This window comes from Scardinius erythrophthalmus (assembly GCF_964197995.2).
Source record: "Scardinius erythrophthalmus genome assembly, chromosome: 14".
NCBI classification, from domain to species: Eukaryota; Metazoa; Chordata; class Actinopteri; order Cypriniformes; family Leuciscidae; genus Scardinius; species Scardinius erythrophthalmus.
The window spans coordinates 17,793,209-17,813,060 of record NC_138234.1 but is presented as its reverse complement, the minus strand read 5'-3'; the positions used below and the strand labels follow the sequence as shown (position 1 = coordinate 17,813,060).

The following is a 19,852-nucleotide window of genomic DNA, read 5'->3' as shown; positions in this document are numbered from 1 at the left end:
ATAAAACAAATAATGCCTGTTTAAAGATTATTAAATGTTTCTGTATTGTGACATTATTTTTTATAATTTTAAAATCATTTCCATCCATAATCTCATTACCATAATACATCTGAATATTTTATTTTATCGTTTTATTTTTTGCACATTATTTTCAATATTGATTCTCAAAATATATATATATATATATATATATATATATATATATATATATATATATATATATATATATATATATATATATATATATATATATATATATAAATGCTTTAATACAATGATAATGTTTGTATAAATTAAGGATTTACTACCATATATAAATACTTTACTATATACTATACTAATATATATATATATATATATATATTTATATATTTGGGGTAATGAGATTTTGGCTAATGGAAAAATTTCTTATCAAAATAATCTTCGGCAATCTTCTTAATGGTCCTAATGTGTGTGTGTGGGTATTGGTAAAATGTGACCTGGGTATGTTTTGACAGGCTTTACCCCGGTATCTTTTAATCTAGTGGTACTGTTGTAGTTTTACCCGTCTCATCATAACTACAAGTTTGATGCGTGTGTTATGAAAAAAAAATCCAGAACTGAAGTTTTGTCAAATATCGTTTCATATACTGTTCACAGTCACATACTGTATCTGGCATTTTTACTGTCTCTTTTACTGTTTTTAATTTCTTTCTCATACCTTTAATTGTTGTGAAGTGATCAAAATCACAACCAAAGACTCTCCGACCTCAGGTGATTCTTAGATGTCAGGATGCTGTGCTATACAAAATTCATTGATGGTTTATTGTCACACTTTCATTCATTTTAATGTGCGACATAAATAATCTTTCTCTTTGTGTAGTTTTGTCACCCGTTTTTGTTTTTAATGAATTTCAAAGCACATTGTTTTTAAAATGTTCTGTAAATTTTCAGTGAATTGCTGTGAAAAAACACTAATTTAAAGTCTCTTCGTTACAGATGTGAGCAGAAAGTGACCAATTCTGAGTGTACCGTTAGATGCTGAATGTTCATGGCGTGTTATTGTCTTCAGACAATCTTTAATTTATTGGAACTAATCCCATCATAACCTGTAAATCATCAAAACAATTATTTTCACAATAAAAAAAGTATCAAAACATGTTTCAGTGTATCAACAGTGGCATCTGTTCAATTTTTAGAGAAGAATGTTTTGTTTTTCTAATGAATATTTATTGATAAATTTGTGTGATTTTTGTACATAAACACAATGTGAAGTAAAAACATAATTTCTCTTAATTTTGAGATTTATTTGAGATCCCAACTGCCATCATTTACTAATACTTGCTATAGTTGTAGGCTACATTAAATCAAAGTTTTATTCTAAATATTTAAATTGATACTTAATACAAAATGTATTCGTTTATATATATATATATATATATATATATATATATATATATATATATATATGTATGTATGTATATATAATTACGTTTTAGTTTTGTTGTATATTAATCAATAAACTATATTTAGTGTAATTAACCCTTATATTTTATTTAAGGCTATATTTTATTACATTTTTTTATGTTTTTAAATAATTTCCTTTTTTACTTCATTTTATTTGATAACGTTCTATTAATGATTAATGAATGTATTACTTTATATAATTGAATTACATTTAATGTTATGGATTTCAGTGACTGCCAAGTGAGCTCGTGCGTTGGACGAAACCCATCTCAGGTGACAAAGTTCCACAAACATCACGTCACTTCCTTCCTAAAGAACGCGGACAACCCCAAAAAAGCAAAAAGAGACGCTCTGTAGTCGACACACACCATTTAGCTGACCCGTAATGAACAGGCAGTGTTGTGTTGTGGATTAGGAGTGTTTGCGCGGCGTCAGTGTTGAGCTCTCACAATGATCCCGCACGAGCGCTCAGTCTGACGAAACTAACCGGGAACAGACGGATTTGAAACTTTTTTCCCTCTTTCTTCCTGTCCTCTGTCCTAGTCTGTCTCTCTTTATACAACAGAGTTCGAGCTCTCCAAAAACACGCGCAACTGACTTTGGTGTCATTTTACGCGTTAACCGGGACTTTGGATAAGAGCGCGCGGGATCTCGCCGGGATGTTTTTACGCGACTTCAAACGTTCCTCTTCGATTCCATCCGTGGTCTTGGGATTTCTGCCGGATCTTTAGCTCTTTGGGAAAGACATGAGCTCTGGATATGGGTCTGTGTCTGGGCTCAGAGGTGACAGAGGAGGGAAAGAAGGCGAAGATCCACAGCTCGCAGATAGACCGAGATCTATACGAGTACGCCAAGAGAGAGATGAACGTGGTGAAGATCCTCATGCTGGGTAACACAGCTCTCATCCTGCTTTTAGTTAAAATAACACGGATTTTGATGTTTACATGGGCCTACTTGAACGTTAGACATGTAATTTTGGGTATAGTTTACTAAACAGTTGTGGGTTTGAACTTCAGGTCTGGGTTGGCAACTGCGAATTTATGAGTTCAAGCAACAAATATGAGATTGCAATTGGACGTTTATTGGTTTACATAGCAAATCTCAGTTAAAACTGACATGTTCTGTTTTCAAAAACCCTATGGCAGCAGGTTGTAGATTGAAACTTAAGGTATGGTTAGGCAACTAAACAGTTGTGGGTTTGAACCTCCAATTTTAGCTGATATCTAAAATGTTGTAGGTTTAGAGAAGGTTGTTGGTTGAAACATTAGATCTGTGCAGAAAATTGAACCACTGTATAGTTCAAACCTCATGGGTTGAAGCTGAATAGATGTTGATTGAAGCTTGGATCTGATTCTGTGCTGTAAATTAAACATTTGTGAGTTTTGCACCAGAGTTCTGGGCTGGAATCTTCAAGATTATATGTTAAAACCCCAGACCAGAGTTTAAGCTGGCAGATTGTAGGTTCTAACTCTATATCTGGTTAGGCACACCGTACTGTAACTGAATGTGAATAGATGTGTGTTCAAAATGCTGTAGGCTCAAACTAAACATCTGGGATAGTAACCGAAAAAGGTTGTTAGTTCGAACTTCAAGAGGGTTTATTCATGAACTGTCATGGTTGTACCTTTAAACAAGACACCTAATCTATGTAATCCTGGAGGACTGTTCATGTAATGTTTCTTTGGTTTCAAGTAATAACTAAATGTCTATTTAGTCAATTTATGGTATTTTTTTTATGTAGGTGCTGCAGAAAGTGGGAAAAGTACATTGGTCAAACAGATGAAGATTATCCACAGTCATGGATTCACCAAACAAGAACTAACCAGTTTTAAGGTAAGGAATTTTTGTTTTATGTTTTGTTGTTTCCACACACTGGATTCCCACCATTGTAAAAGGGTTATTGCATTCAATAGTTTAACATTTGTCCTCATCTGTACTATATTTGGTCAGTTTTCTCTGTACTTCCTCTGCCATCTGGGAAATCAAGCCTCTGTGTGTGTTTGGGGATTATTAAAAGTTTAAGGGGTCACTGGTTCAACTGTGAAACAAGACCTCAGTTGAACGGAAGACCGGCTCTTGCCTCAGCATTTTTTTTTTTGTTCTGTTCGGAAGAGAAAAAGGAAAGGGGGAAGGAAATGCATGGAAACATGACGCAAAAAAGTTTGTGAAGTTAAAAATCGTTAAATTGTCAACTTCCGTGCACATTTTCTTTAAAATTTGCCCCTATAGTATATCCGTTTCATCTGTTTGGCAGCCAGTGGGCACTTCCTCTAAACTCAACCATCTCTTCGCATACATTTTTTGACCTGTCACTCACAAGTGTTACCATGGCAACAATGTGAAGCCCCACACTGGCTCCTTTAGACTAACCTGCGGTCTTCGTATGCTGCATCGCCATGGAAACAGAACGGACACTGATTGGCTCATTCATCGTAAATCGCAGCCAGCTGTGGTCTCAACATGCTCATCAGCCCTGGTATCACTAAAACCGCAGTCTTTGACTGATATTTTGGGGCTAAACGTCATCGTTGTGAACAACAATAGTTGTGTTATTCAATCCAGTTCTTCAGTTAACCAAAAAGACCCTAGGCTAGGGGTTGGCAGTATGAATGGCAGTAATTTTATATCACGATGTATCATGTACTGTATATATGACGATATTGTTATTCTTTGTCTAAAATTCAATGGATATGAAGAAAAAAAAACATTAGTGCTAGGCTACAAAAGGCTATTTTATGGCTATATGTTGACATTACAGTTCAGCTTGCAAAACTAAAGACTTTTTATTTTATATAGATCAAACTTTGCTGGGCCAAATACAGAGTCTTGAGGCATCCTGAACTCAAAACGTTACTTAAACACGAATTTACTACAAATTTAGGCTGTTGTATGACATCTTTTAGCTTGTGAGTGACAGGTTAAAGAGCTGTACTGTGAGTTTGTTGACTTTAGAGAAAGTTCACACTGACTGTCGAATGCAACTTTTTTTTTTTTCTTAGCTTGTCTTTGACAGAATGCTACCTTACTGAAACTTCCCTCAGTATTTCATTACTTTTAATAAAAGCAGCTTTGATCCTTTGGAATTCTGGAATTTGTCCATCCAATATTTGTGCGGTGATGTTTATCAAGCTAACTGAGCATTAGTGCACATGTTTCTAGTCAGATCTTTCTCCAGTTACTTTATAAATCAGCTGATCAACGAACTGTCCGTTGTATCTCCTGTGAAGTGCCAGGTGCAGATCCGCATGTGTGCTAGCTTGACTTAAACAGAGACTTTGTGTGCCATGTTCTCTTCATTAAACCTTCCCTCAGGGTCTGTTTGTGTTAGCGACACTTTTTCGGTGAGCTTGAATTAGATTGATGTGCTGAGAATGTGCCAATGGGGTTTTGAAGAGCCTCGGGGAATACTTTAAAACCCCAGTAACCACCCATTATTTCCAGGCAAATGCACAGGGATTGGTCAGGATGGCTAACTATTTGACTTGTCAACAAGCAACCACCTAGTCTTTTGTTTAATGTTGATTTTTTTTATTAGCAGGGGGATGAGTCTTAGAACATATTAGCATAATAACAAACTGTAGTGAGGTCTATGGTAGTTGCTTGCTAGAAAAAAGTAAGTTTTGTTAGTGGCAGATTTTTGTTGTGTGATGCAGTTTTATTGGCCTTTGTCAGATGATATGACAACATTGACCATCAGACAATGGGAAAACCATGAGCAAACCCTTTAACTAAACACTCACCCCAACACACACGCCCTTTTTGGGATGGAGTCATCGTCCGTGCTATCTTTCCCAGCATGACTTCCGTTATCTTTAAACAAAACAAAAAGTGTTGGAATGTGGGTAGAATGATGTGATATTGTACAGTGTCATACAACAGAAATGAGATGCACAGTCAAAAGCTTGGGCCTTTATAAAAAACTGTTAAAATTATGCTATGTAAAAATAGCACATACTATATAAAATGATATACATATGTATGATTATTTTTAAGGAAAACATGCTTTAAGTATATTCAATTTGATATTTAAATGATATATATCTATATACAGTAATTATACAGTAAATATATATTTTTAACAGGATAATTTGTTCTGTGTCTGTGAATTTTAATTTCCACCAGTTTATTGACACTTCTTTTTAAACATTCAGTTATACCGTCTTTAAAAAATGTACTTGGAAAAATTATCTTTCCATTTTCAAAATGTAAAATGAGCTCATTTCATATATTGACACTTTAGCTGTTGCCATTTATGTGGATTGGGTTTCATGTGAATTCTAAACTGAAATCACTCCTTAGGGTTTTTTTTGTTGAAAAATTGGAGATTGATGATGACTGGCATTGTCCTACTTATTGTGAAGCGGTAATGTAGCGGGTCATTTTTCAAACATTTTATCTTACTTTGTCTGTATGTGAAAAGGCAGGTACTAACATCTAGACATACCGTTTTTTAAAATCTAAATCCCTTATACACAGTATGTGGCAAAATTGATAGTTATTTCTTATAACATTTATTAGTTCTGTAAAGTGCGGTAGGCATTGAACTGAATGACACAAAGTGTGAAGTATGTGACCCAATGGGGATCTCTAGATCGGGTTAATGTTAGACTAGCCATGTCACTGCATAGTTTGTGGTCAGTCACTGTGGTATAAAACTCTGACTGGAAGAACAATGTTTTGTATTTTGCACCACTGTAATTAATGAATGAACCCAACAGCGTTTTAGATCTGTTTGCAGAAAGGGAAGAATAAAACAGTAAGTAGGCTACCCATAATAGCATTAAACTTCTCCCATTGTTCTAGATCTAAAATAAACATCACCCTTAAGCTAAAGGATGTCGTACAATAGCCATATTTTGCAGTAAACATAGACGAGCCTAGTTTGAGTCACGTCTTGAGTTCGGGATACCTCAAGGCTCTGTATTCGGCCCAGCAAAGTTTGATGTAGATCTTCATTTTTAAAAGCCAATCTGTAATTTTTTTTGTTATGCTGACCTCTCCCATGCCTGTGTTTTTCTCTTAAAATGCATGTGGCCAGTCACAGGCTTCTGTATAATGTTCAAAAGTCCATTTTGTGCTTTACCAGTTTTTATTGGACTGTTGCATAAAGGGTCATGCTTTTGCGCACACATGCATTCATTTGTACAGACCCATAATTATGGCTAGTTTCACATTGTACACAAGCTTACAGACACGGGCACAGTCTGTAATCAGACTGGCCTTGGTTGACTTGGACGTAGTGTCGTGCAAGGGCGGACCGTTGACTGTCAGAGAGAGGCCAGGGAAGGGTGTGGTGGCCTGTGCTGTGTGTGAATCATAAATGAAAGGGAAAATGTGATGTTTTACAGGTAAGAACTGGGACTTGTCCTGACCTGAATGTCACAGGAGTGTCTTTTTTCTTAATCTGTTCTTTCTTCAACTCTTACACTAAACTGTGACTGCGGTCTTGAACCACACTGAGGTCTGCCCTAGTCAAGTTGTCTTTCCTTTTTCTTCTTTTTGTGTTTCTCACCCTAGACCTGCCTTAAAATATGCAATTTTATGTTAATTTGAACTAAATCAACACAACCATTCAAAAGCTTGGGGCTGGTAAAATATTTATCTTCAGCCCACCAAGGCTGCATTTATTTGTTAAAAAAAAATACAGTAAAAAAACAGTTATATTGTGAAATGTTATTACCATTTAAAGTAACTAAATATTTAAATATTACTGACCCCAAACTTTTGAACGGTAGTGTATATTGTCAAACGTTAATAAAGATTACATATACATCAGATGTTCACACATATACACACAATAGAGCTATTAGTGTTGCGTATCTGGTGACCCTTTTTATGGCAAGACTTCACACAACTCGCAGCTGGGTTTCATGCTTTCATTTCCTTCACCTCCCTCTGACTCTGTTTCTTTGATGAAGTGGTAAATTCTCCTGTTCCAAACGTGACATCAAGAAGTAATATGAGAGTGCCGTTGTCGGTGGTCTTGAATTTGGGCTTGACCCAAATGTAGTTATTGTAGAATGTGTTGTTCTTTGACTTGCCTGGAATTTTAGGAAGTCATAACCTCTTCAGGATTTTACATGACCAGAGATCTTGAATTTGTTGTTCTGTGTTGTCTGAAAGTTCTAGAACTCAAAAGTTGTGTAGATTCTTGAAAAGAAATAGGGGATTGTAGAATTTTGAGAATAGTTTAACATTCTATAATCATTTACTTACCCAATCCAAAAATGGCATCCTAAAATTGATGGTTTCCATGTTTTATGGGGGCTTTCCAAAGACATAATGATTTGTGTACTGTAAAACTGTACATTTTATCCCCTAACCCTAAACCTACCCATCTCATTTTACATCTTACATTTTCAAAAAACATCATTTAATATGATTTATAAGCTGCTTTCCTCATGGGGACCAAAAAAAATGTCCCCATAACGAAGGGAATACCTGAACCGCACACAAATACACTCCTGGTAAGATGTTTTGCACTTATCATTTTCCACAAGAATAGTTTCATAGTATTGAAGTGTGTGATTCACTCCTGAACTTTACCTCCTGCTTCGCTCTAGTGCACTTTTTGTGTGTTTGCACAACAACAGGAAATCAATATAAGTGCATCATATATCCAAACCACATAACTTCCACACCCCCTTCATGAACACAGAAAGGCTTTTCGGCGTTCACTCTTCCCAGGAATGCTCTGCGCCTCTGATCTATGGTCCAGCAAACAAAAACTGTTCAATAAAGGGCAGGAATGCGTTTGCTTTGGCCAGAGAGTTAGGGGCGGTAAAAGGGGGGAAGCATTTGAGCACAACACGAGTGGACGGGTGGCTGAAAGTGTGAAAAGAGAAAGGCTTTGAGTGGCACACATGTGGACTGATTTTGTGTAGTGTACTGTGCACAATCCTTCATGTTAATAAAGAACAGTATTATGTATATGTCTTTTTTATATAAATAAACAAGTATCATAATTATCTTAACTGTATTAACTAATTTTAATAATATTTATATATATATATATACTAATAAAAATGTTGTATTTGTGTATAAATATTAAAATAATAAAACAAATTTTATATAATTCTAATGTTGTTATAAATAAGTGATACAAAATGTGTTTCAATTACTAATATTTTAATATTTGTTGTGTGCATCACTATTAAAATATTAATATTAAAACAAATTATAATATTATATTAAAATATTGAATTAAAATCAGTATAAATAAATTATTATAATGATCTTTAGTTACATATTTGTATGTATCCTATATGCATTTATTTATTATTGTGTATATTATTTATAGTCCTCCATTTAGTTTTTATACTCATTTGAACATCCTATTTGACTTATACAGTAAATATGTTGCAATATGTATGTAAAAAAACTTAATGTACAAATCATTCCCATCTCTGTGAATTGTTCTGACCAAAAAGGAATGATCAACATTCCGTGATTCATAACTGCACAATCGCATTGAGTTGCAGCCGAGCGTTAGATCGTCACTCAGCGGTTTCTGTCTGCAATAACGCCATTTCCTGTCACTCAGGTGGACGTGAGACAATAAAGACAGAAATTAATTGAGCGGAAATTCATTCAGGAAATGTCCCAGTGACAGGAAGTGGATGTATTTGGTTAGATGCACACACAACGCGACTGGTTTCTGTCACAGATCAGTGAAAGGGTTCTTGGGTAATGCTTTCATTTTTGGAAGTTATTTGCGTTCGAAGGGACAAAGACGCCTGCCAATCTCAAGAGAAAGAACTCAAAATAAAAATGAATATGCTAAGAGTATGAATATCATGTTTTGTTCTTACTTATAATATAAATCATCTATTTTCATATATCTACTGTTCCAGCCTGCGGTGTTGGATAACCTCCTGACCTCTATGAAGTTTGTCCTCCATGGAATGGGTGTCCTTCGAATCAACCTCGCCAACAGCAAGAACAAGGTCTGCGCTCGACTCTTTCCATTATACGGTGGAAGAATATTTTTATGTGTGTGTATATACATGTATGTTTTTCCATTTAGATGTCAGTTCCCCAGTTAAACTGCTATTTAGACTCACTGTAAAGTTTTATTGTTTGCAGTACTTACAGGGTCCACTAGGTGGCAGCATCTTTTCAGAACTAGGGATGTGAACGCAAACATACAGTCCAAACTAACCTGACAGTCATTCAGTGGTGTGTTATTAGAATCCTCCCTCGGTTCCAGTGTGTTCCAGACGTGTGTCTAAAACAGTTATTATCTTGTTCCGGATGCACATTAACGGCACAATGAGGGTCGTCTGCTTTGATATGAAATATGACCGTGGTGTATGGTCGGCTTCGTCTGGTCTTGTGATGAGCACCGTACTGTAATTAGACAAATCAGGCCAATTGTTCTTTAGTAACAGTGCTAAAGACGCACATGTGTTGGGTCACACTTTGTTCTAATTGTTAAAATGTTATGTTTTATGCTGGTAAACCCTTGCTCCAATCTCTAACCTTAAATTTCCTTACTTAGCCAACCCCTAACTAGATATAGGTCACAAAGGGTTAGCTAGTCATGCAAAAACTGATGAATCTAGATGGCTAGTTTTGATATTTTAACAGCAGTGCTTTAATTAGCATGCTAAGCTTTAGATGTTTGATAGTTTGCGCCATAAAACATTTTAAGTTCTTAAAATTGAGAAAAGTTCTTGAAAAATTCTTCCGCAGACTATCAAATGTTGCATTTATCTATGCTTATGATATTTCTCCAGGTCCACGCTCACTCCGTTCTCTCGTGTGGCCGTTGTTTTGACGAGGACCAGATGCTGTTCCCGTTCATAAGCCACGCCCTCTGCTGTTTGTGGGCGGACCAGGGGGTGCGGTCGGCAGCAGTGCGCGGATACGAGTATGAACTCAATGACTCGGCACTATAGTGAGTAACACTTCTGTAATTAGGTTAAGTAGTCACCATCGCTAATTAGACATTAGCGCAAATGCAGTTATCACAGTAATATCTATTATGTGCATGCAATTGCTCAGCTTTTTTTTTGTTTTTTGACCAAGGGTTAATATTAGGATAATCTAATATTAGATTAGATACCCTAGAACATATTCTTAGAGGCTTGTTAACATTCTGATAAATGCCTGATGTTTGGTTGTGATTTATAATTTAACTGATGTCAGAATTTTCAGTTTTTTGTTCTTCAGTTAGCCTCTGTTTTATTTATTTTTTCAGTTAGCCTCTGTTGTTGTTGTTGTTGTTGTTGTTGTTGTTGTTGTTTTTCAGTTAGCCTCCGTTGTTGGTTTTTCAGTTATGCTGAGTCCCAATTCGCCTACTTATACTACGACCTAAAAGTATGTACTTTTGAGTGTGTAGCAAAAGAGTATGCATGTTATTGGACATACTTCGATGACGTCATGCAACGTGAACTTGAACGTGGTTGCCTAGTTACGCACACCGCGACTGTTAACAAAACATTTTACATTTCATTCATTCTTATATGTCCAATACAATTTTATTTACTATTCCCATCTTTTTTTCCACAATACATTTACAATGTGTTTTACCAAATTGAGGAGTGAAGCAGGGCGTCGTCGTAGATCAACCAAACGCAGGTCATTTGTGAGGCGTCTGGTTCTGACGTTCCAACACGTGTGTGTAACGAAAGCTAACTTATTTTCTGAGTTAAAATATTTAAAGAGTATAACTATTGTTTAACGTATTTTATACTTATGTATAATACTCCAAAATACCCAGATGTAAATGAACCATGCTTTTACTATAGTAAAAGTGTAGTAACCATGTTTTTTTTGGTTGGACTGATAAAGTTAACATTTGTACAGCCACAGTATTACTACAAATAAGTCAGTGTGGTTAAACTATGGTTAGTGTAGTAAAAGGTGTTTATTTTCATAAGGGTTTATAGTAAGGTATAAATCAGAAACATCAAAAGAAATACATAAAAGACACTTGCGTGACACTGTACTAGTGCCTTTTATTGTTTTGTAGCCTGATAACCCCAATGAGGCGCCTAGTATCTTCATCGGACTCAACAAGATAATCACGGTACTTTTTTGATACAACATAAACCCATTAATATTACGAGACAATAAAATATAACTTTAATTAGGGCTAAACATTTGAATTCTTACACTTAAAAACTGAGGGTGCATCTCCGCTGCTGCATCCGGCTGCCATGTTTACATCACCACCATCACCACAAAGCTCCTCCCTCCCGCACGCAATGGGTTGTGGGCAATATTAGCCGTTAGAGTGTGCATTGATCTGCACTTCGAAATTCTAACCGGAAATAGTAGACCATCCGGGTGTCTTTGGAACACTCATTTCAACATACTACGATTTGGACGTACTAATTCCAGTTTCGCATACTATTTAGGACGGACAGTATGCGAATTGGGACTCAGCATTAGCCTCCGTTGTTTTTCAGTTAGCCTCCGTTGTTTTTCAGTTAGCCTCCGTTGTTTTGTTTTTTTTCAGTTAGCCTCTGTTGTTTTATTTATTAAGCTTCTGTTGTTTCATTTATTTTTTCAGTTAGTCTCTGTTGTTTTCTGTTAGCTTTTTTGTTTTTCAGTTAGCCTTCAGAGTTTTGGTGGTTAAGAAAAGCTCTCTTGACTAGCTAGAACAATATGACATAATATAACACATTAAGATTTTGATCAGGCCTTGAGCAAAGAGGTTACAGACCACGAGACTGGAATGGGTCCCCTAAACGCTTAGAATCTCATTTGAATACATTTAAACATGCTCAAATAGGCCAATCATGATCCGTAAAAGGTCATGAATGTTTTATTCTAATCTAATTGGTCATTTGACATGGGTGCTGACCCCTAAATCTTTCTCTTATTCGCTAAACATTCCACCTTGCACAATTTTTGCAGAACGATTCCTCGTTTTACGAATACTCGTTTAATATTATTCTTCTGATTGCGTTAAAGATCCTGAGCACAGATTATGTCATTCATGTCCAGTTAATGACAAGCGTTTATCTCCTGAAGACTTAATACTGAATGTTTTATCGTTATTCAATGATTTATCGATTTCCTAGCAATTTTGCTCCGGTTTCCCAATGCCTCCTGATGCAGTGTCCGTAGGCTTCATGTGGGTGTAATGAAACTGATGTGCAACTGCCACTCTTGAGCCATAATGGCCGCTGATCTGTGCCTCGATCTGACACTCCCACTGTGAATAATGGCTGATTAGTGGAATATTTAAACAGCGAATTGTGTAATTACATATGTGTGTGACCGCAAACTAAAACACCAGGAGGCTGATTATTTAAATGAAACAGAGAGGGTCACCCATGTCGCAGACGTGTGGTGTGTGCCACAGCAAATGAACCTCAAACGCTGCAGCGAGGTGTGTGTGTGTGGCAGCTCATAAACGGCAATTAGAAAACAGTCAAACCTCAAAGCCTACAGCCTTTGCCAGTTGATATATATATATCCTGCAATGCATGCTGGGAAATCACACAATGGAGGTTTGACATGTTAGCTTGTCTCTTTGATTAGCACGCAGAACACCTAGAGATCATTGGAAAGAATGAGGAAAAGATGGAGGCGAGTGAGAAATGAGGTTCTGTGTGTGGTTGAAGTTGTCCATACCGAATGTGTTTGGCATCAAAACCCACACACACAAAAACACATAGCCTCAATTCTACTGAATTCCCACACATATGAGTACAGAATCTGTAGTTTGGGGAAAAAGTGGTCCCAAAAAGTGAATTAAAATGTATATATTTTTAAAGTAATAATAGTAATTATAATAATACCAATAATAATAATAATAATAATAATAATAATGTTATGTAATGTTAAAACTAATATTATAATTATTGTTTATTTGCTATTAATAATAATAATAATCTTTTTATTATTATTATTATTCATTTAAAAATAATGTTGTTCATGTTTATTTGCAATTATTTAATTATAAATTATAATAATTATGTATGTATAAATATTTTATTTAAAATAATAATAAAAAATATAATTTTATTATTCTTAATATTAAACTGATTATTTGTAGTAGTATTAGTAATAATAATTATAATAAAAAACGATTTATAACAATGCCTTTATTATTGTTATTCATTATTCTTTATATATTTTCTATTAATTTAAATAATTTAAAATATATATCCTGAATTGCATGGTGGTACGTCAAACAATTGACGTTTGGCATTTTTTTATTCATTATATATTTATTTGTTAATTTAATTTAGTATATATAAATGAGCATATGTTAAATTAGTTTTATGAAAACACTATAAGTGTAGTAGTAGTAGTTGTAGTAGATTATGTTGTTGTGGTTGTAGTAGTAGAAAATATATTGTAGTAGTAAATATATTATTGTTGTTATTATTAATGTTAAACATCTATTGTTATTATTAATTATCATTAATATTTATATAATAATAATAATTATTATTATTATTATTATTATTATTATTATTATTATTATTATTATTATTATTATTATTATTAATTATAATTTAAAAATATAAAAACATTTCAAATATTCTTTAAAAATTGTAAATGTTTCTTTTATTTTTTGGCTTATTTAATTAATTATAATTAATTTTACAAAAAAGACAGCCAATGGTATATCCCCGTGTGTGTGTGTCTGTGTGTGTGTGTGTGAAATTGACTGACAGGTACTCCTGTCCCCTGTTGGCCCCTCCAAATGCTTCTGTCAATAATACGGAGTCAATAACGCGCTTGTCACCGGGAGCAACTAAATTATCACCATCGCACTTATTTGAGTTGCGGTTTGAAGAGTGTTTAAATGGACACACACACATAATGATAAATTGCTTTAAAAAAAGTATTAAAATTTAACTTAATTTTAAAATAGCCCCGATATGCTTAAAAAATGACAGTGACTTTATTTAAATTTAGTGTAGCACTGTTTTCTGCACAGATGTTTTGTGATGTAGCTCTCGCTCTCCGGTTTTAAAAACCTTTCTCCCAAGCTGTCATGTCACACCTGCAGGGCTCCATCACCCATCCTCACACACACACTCAGAAACACACATATTCTCTTGTTAAAGGTCAGATTTATCAGAGGGCATTCCCATCGTCTTCGCAGGTCAGGTCAGAGCTCCTCACCTGTTCATATCCTGAATCCATCTTGCGAAAAATCTTCATTTGTGCCTTTCATCCATTCTCATTTGCTCTCCCTCGATATTCTAAATTCTTCACAAAAACCTCGACCCTAAAACCCTGGCCAGCGTCGTTTCGCGACATTCAATTATGTGGAAAAATAGATCAGAAATGGTGCGAGGAGACGAGATGCTTCAGAGTGAAGGTGGAAAGGATTTGAGAGGTCAAAGTGATGTCAAATCAATCCAAAAGTAAAAGTATATCTACAAGACACCAGACGTGGTCTTCAAGTGCAAAAAATACTTCAAAATGTCACGCTGCCTAGGAGAAACCAGGTTGAACAAGTTTTGGAAAGGAAAAGATCATCTAGAAATAATCCTAAATATGTTTTTTCTTCTGTAGGAATCAAAAGAAGACATTTCGAATAATGTTCATGCTGCTGTTTTCCATTCAGCTAAAGAATACAGTGAGATTAGACCAGATTGATCAGCCTGGACCAGCTGAAAAACATCAGAAGCTGGTTTTTACTTTGCAAGGGCTATATAGAAAACACTATTCCTGGAGTTTCTAGCTGTTAAAGTTAGCCCCTGCCTTTCCCTAAGGAGCATCAGAGTTAAACAGATTCACAGCGACAGGGCCTTTGCGTCCCGCTGGGAAGTGAAGGCCAGCAGCGAGTGGAAGTTGCATCCAGATGCACGTAAGGACATGTCTGTCATACTCACCCAGACGTGCCTAAAGAAACACACCTCGCACTTGTGTGCTTGCAGTCTCTCTTCAGGCCGGAGGTGTCTGGATTTGTCTTTTCGTCGCTGCCTTGGAGCATGTTGTGCCGCCCAGGGGGTTTACAAGATCAGACTCAGCTGGAATGCCAAGGAATTGCATTGGCACTGAGACGGAGTGTGGAGTTATGTGTTTGTGTGTCTGTTTAGCTGTCGCTAAAACTAGAACACGCTCACAGAGTACACAACTGCGTTTAATGCATATAATTTGATCTCTAAATTCACTGTTGCAGAAACAAATGTAGTGCTCAACAGTGTTATAATAAGTATAAAGCATTTTTGTTGTTAATAAAAAAAATGTATTAGGCTAGATGGAAAATGAAACAAAATGTACACGTTTACACTAATGGCTGCTAACACCTCTTGCTATAGAGCTGGTAAGTCCCGCCCCTTCCGCTAACCTACTGGACCTCTAGGTTGAAAAATCGTCAATGCAAGTGAATGTGAGAAAATAATTATTTTCTGGTCCCGTTTGAATTGTGCCATGAATGTGAACATATGTGAATGTGAATGTTTTATATAATTTTTCATGTTATGAGTTTGACAGTATATGGTATGATTCTTCGGCTAGCAGTTGTGGAAAAGACTTAACGAGAAAGACTACATGTCGCCTATGTGACGTCACCCCATAACACATTTTCCCTCCTCTTGTCAAATCGCGGCGCTAATGCTGCGATAATCTGTGGAGACAGATCGAGATGCCTGTGTGTTCTCTTACGAGAGGTTCTCTCGTATTGCGTAGTTGCTTACGCTACGGGAAAGCCTTTCTTTCTCGAGATACTGAAGCCAAAAATTATCCTTAATTTTTATAATCTTGTCAACGCAGTGCGGCAGCCTGCAGACCTAGGGCAAGCTTACTAGCGTGCCCATTGGCTGCCCTGCGGCAACTGCAGCAGCCTACCGCTGAGCCCTTGGCGTGACGTCACGACCAATGAGCGCGCTTGGCGCGCTTAATGCGTCACAGCCCGCGAAAAGGGGTGTGGCTTAGCGTATATAAACAGGGCTCGGAGGCTGCTTCTCTGATTTCTGTCTTTTCAGCGAAGCTCTACGCATCGCTGCTCTCTGAGGAAGCCGCCGTCGAATCAAGCGACCAGCACGCCGAGGATCTCAGCCTGAGGACGCCGGCCGCCTTCGCCGCCTTCAGCTTTCCCTGCCTGCTTCGCTATCCGGCGAATATATCCTTTTACTGCTCTGTGTTGTATGTGTTTGTGTGTTCGCCCCGCGACACACTTTGCATCTAAAAGAGCGCGAGGCGTTGTTGCAAATGCCTCGCTCATCCTGTGGCTCGTGCAGAGCCGCGCTCAGCGACGGAGACCGCCACGTGATCTGCGCTCTCTGCCTGGGTTTCGACCACGCAGCCCGCGCCCTTCACGGGCGGCTGCGAACAGTGTGAGGACTTGCCGATGTCGACCCTGCGGGCTCGACTCGCCATGTTTCACGATCCTCCACCTTCTCCGGCTGCCTCTTCCGGGCCGCGTAAGAAAAAACGCCGCTCTCAAAGGCCTTCCGAGCCGGTGGTTATAGCTGAGCGCTCGCCGGAGCCCCTCCCGCGAGCCTCGCTCTCTCCTTCTCCCCCGCCCTTCACCGACGCGCAGCGGCCGGCCTCTGCCCGCACTGCCGTCGCCTCAGGGGATGAAGCAGACCAGCTGGTTACTCCCCTCTGTCAAGCCGCGCAAACGGCGCCGCTCACAAGGGATGTCAGAACGGACGGTCACGGGCTATAGCTTCCTTTACGTTACAAGGAAGCTACCCCCCCCCGGATGACGCACGCCCTCTCCCCCTCTGTTCGAGCCGCGCAAGGCGCCGCTCACAAGGGATGTTAGAAGTAGACGGTCACGGGCTGGCTTCCTTTACGTTATAAGAAAGCTACCCCGCGTCTCGGTCGCGCGCGTCACTCTCCGGCCACCTCCGTTTCTCACACATTTCTCAGTCCCCTCCTAGCTCAGGCGACTAGAAATATCTATATTGCAGTAAACGAGCCTGTTATACACGCACGCCTGCAAACAAACGATGTCACAGCACATAATGACATCTTCCCGCTCTCTCTCCCTTTGTTCGAGCCGCGCAACTGCGCCGTTCTCAAGGGATATCAGAGCGGACGTCACGAGCACCGGCGAAAGGAGGAAGAGAGAGTGTTTTCGTCCCGCTTAGGCCGGACTTCCTCCAATCCTCGCATATTTCTCAGTCCCCTCTAAGTTCAGGCGGCTGGAAATACTATTATTGCAGTAAACGAGCCTGTTGTAATACACGCGCGCCTGCAAACAAACGCTCGGTCATATGCTCGCACTGACTGGAAGCTCATGTGTGCCCCTGTGGCTCAGTGGCAGAACATTAGACTTCCGCACCAGAGACCCGTGTTCGAATCCGGCTCTGGCAGCAGAAAAACTTTTTTCTGCTTGCTTCTCTCGAGCTCGCGGCCAGCTTTCTTACATACAGAAAGCAAACCCGCATCTCACGGGATACATATTTCTCAGTCCCCTCTAAGTTCAGGCGGCTGGAAATACTAATACTGCAGTAAACGGGCCTGTTTTAATACACGCGCGCCTGCAAACAAACGCCGAAACGAAACACGACGCTCGGTCATATGCTCGCACTGACCAGAAGCTCATGTGTGCCCCTGTGGCTCAGTGGCAGAACATTAGGCTTCCGCACCAGAGACCCGTGTTCGAATCCGGCTCTGGCAGCAGAAAAAGCTTTTTTCTGCTTGCTTCTCCGAGCTCGCGGCCAGCTTTCTTACATACAGAAAGCAAACCCGCATCTCACGGGATACATATTTCTCAGTCCCCTCTAAGTTAGGCGGCTGGAAATACTAATGCTGCAGTAAACGGGCCTGTTTTAATACACGCGCGCCTGCAAACAAACGCCGAAACACGACGCTCGGTCATATGCTCACACCAACTGGAAGCTCATGTGTGCCCCTGTGGCTCAGTGGCAGAATTTTACGCTTCTGCACTGGAGAACCGTGTTCAAATCCGGCTCTGGCGGCAGAAAATATTTTTTCTGCTGTCTTCTCCGAGCTCGCGGCCAGCTTTCTTACATACAGAAAGCGAACCTGCATCTCACAGGATGGTGCTTGAGTATTTATGAGCGTCTAAACATATGAGCCATCAAAGCATTTGCTCTATAACGCCGATGGTGTTACAAGTGTAGAAAATGTGCCCACTCCCATGTGCTCACTGCTACACACAAACACGGTCCCCATGGTAACGCGTTCAGAGCGCTCTCTCATAAAGCGGTCACACGCCGCTCGAGTAATAAGTGTAGTAAATGTGCCCACAACTCTGTGCTCACATCTACCTGTAACTCGCTCTGCCACTCGGTTACCCCGGGCAACAGCGGCTCAAGCCGAGGGTGTTATAAGTGTAGAAAATGTGCCCACTCCCATGTGCTCACTGCTTCACACAAACATGGTCCCCATGGTAACGCGCATAGAGCGCTCTCTCATAAAGCGGACACAAGCCGCTCGAGTACTAAGTGTAGTAAATGTGCCCACAACTTTGTGCTCACACCTACCCGCTGCTCGCTCTGCCATTCAGTTACCTCGGGTCGCACACCCTCTAAGCTCCCAAACTCTGGCCGTGTCATAAGTGTAAACTCTGCGCCCGCTCAGGTGCACGCGCACTCACTTTTAGACATTACAATCCCCACGCCGCTTTCGCGCCAGGGGTGTTTGTCAGCAAATCGCGCTCCATCCTCTGGGACCGAGCTACCGAACGCTGTACAGCCGGCCAATACTGTTTACCAGCCCCCGTGTTCGAGCACCAGCGGCGCGCACGCCGCTCCATCCTCTCTGATACAGGTTCCCCAATCCCGCGCAGCGCGGCGATCTGAACCCAGAGACCATTCGACCCCTAGCTATGCATGCGGAAGCATGGGAAGCTATTCAGGGCGCGTCAGAATGGGTGCTGAGTACTATAAAACACGGCTATTCGCTTCAATTCGCTCGTCGCCCTCCGCGCTTTCTAGCACAGACGGAGACGAAAGTGAGTTCAGAAGCTGCGCACCTGCTTCAAGCCGAAATAGCGAAGCTACTGCGCAAAAGGGCTATAGAACAGGTTCATCCTTCTCTAAGCGAGTCGAGCCTTTACAGCCGCTACTTCCTCGTACCCAAGAAGGACGGAGCGTTAAGACCTATTTTAGATCTGAGACATCTGAACAAAGCCCTCATGAGACGGCCGTTCAAAATGATCACAACCAGAAAAATCCTCGCGCAGATTTGCCCAGGAGACTGGTTTATCTCTCTCGATCTAAAAGACGCATATTTTCAGATCCAGATAACTCCCCGTCACAGGCCATTCTTGAGATTCGCCTTCAACGGTCGAGTATATCAGTACACAATCCTGCCCTTCGGCCTGTCTTTGGCACCCCGTACATTACAAAATGCATGGACACGGCTCTCGCTCCCCTGAGAAAACAGGGAATGCGAATACTGAATTATCTGGACGATTGGCTTATTCTAGCGCTGTCAGAGACGGAACTTGTGTCTCACGGAACAGCGCTTCTCAGCCATCTGGAGGATCTGGGTCTCTCGGTCACTG

At 39.2% G+C, this 19,852-nt stretch overlaps 1 protein-coding gene across 1 annotated transcript in view; it reads left to right on the top strand.

Moving 5' to 3' along the window:
• The first annotated feature begins 1,701 nt into the window (after window positions 1-1,701).
• The window catches only part of gnav1 (guanine nucleotide binding protein (G protein) alpha v1), a 45,581-nt gene continuing 27,430 nt past the window's right edge, over window positions 1,702-19,852 (top strand). Inside the window, exons 1-4 of the mRNA XM_081383759.1 lie at window positions 1,702-2,335; window positions 3,188-3,279; window positions 9,300-9,392; window positions 10,185-10,345. Of these exons, the coding sequence (XP_081239885.1) occupies window positions 2,206-2,335; window positions 3,188-3,279; window positions 9,300-9,392; window positions 10,185-10,345 (476 nt within the window). The 5' untranslated portion in view covers window positions 1,702-2,205. The remainder of the gene's footprint in view (window positions 2,336-3,187; window positions 3,280-9,299; window positions 9,393-10,184; window positions 10,346-19,852) is intronic.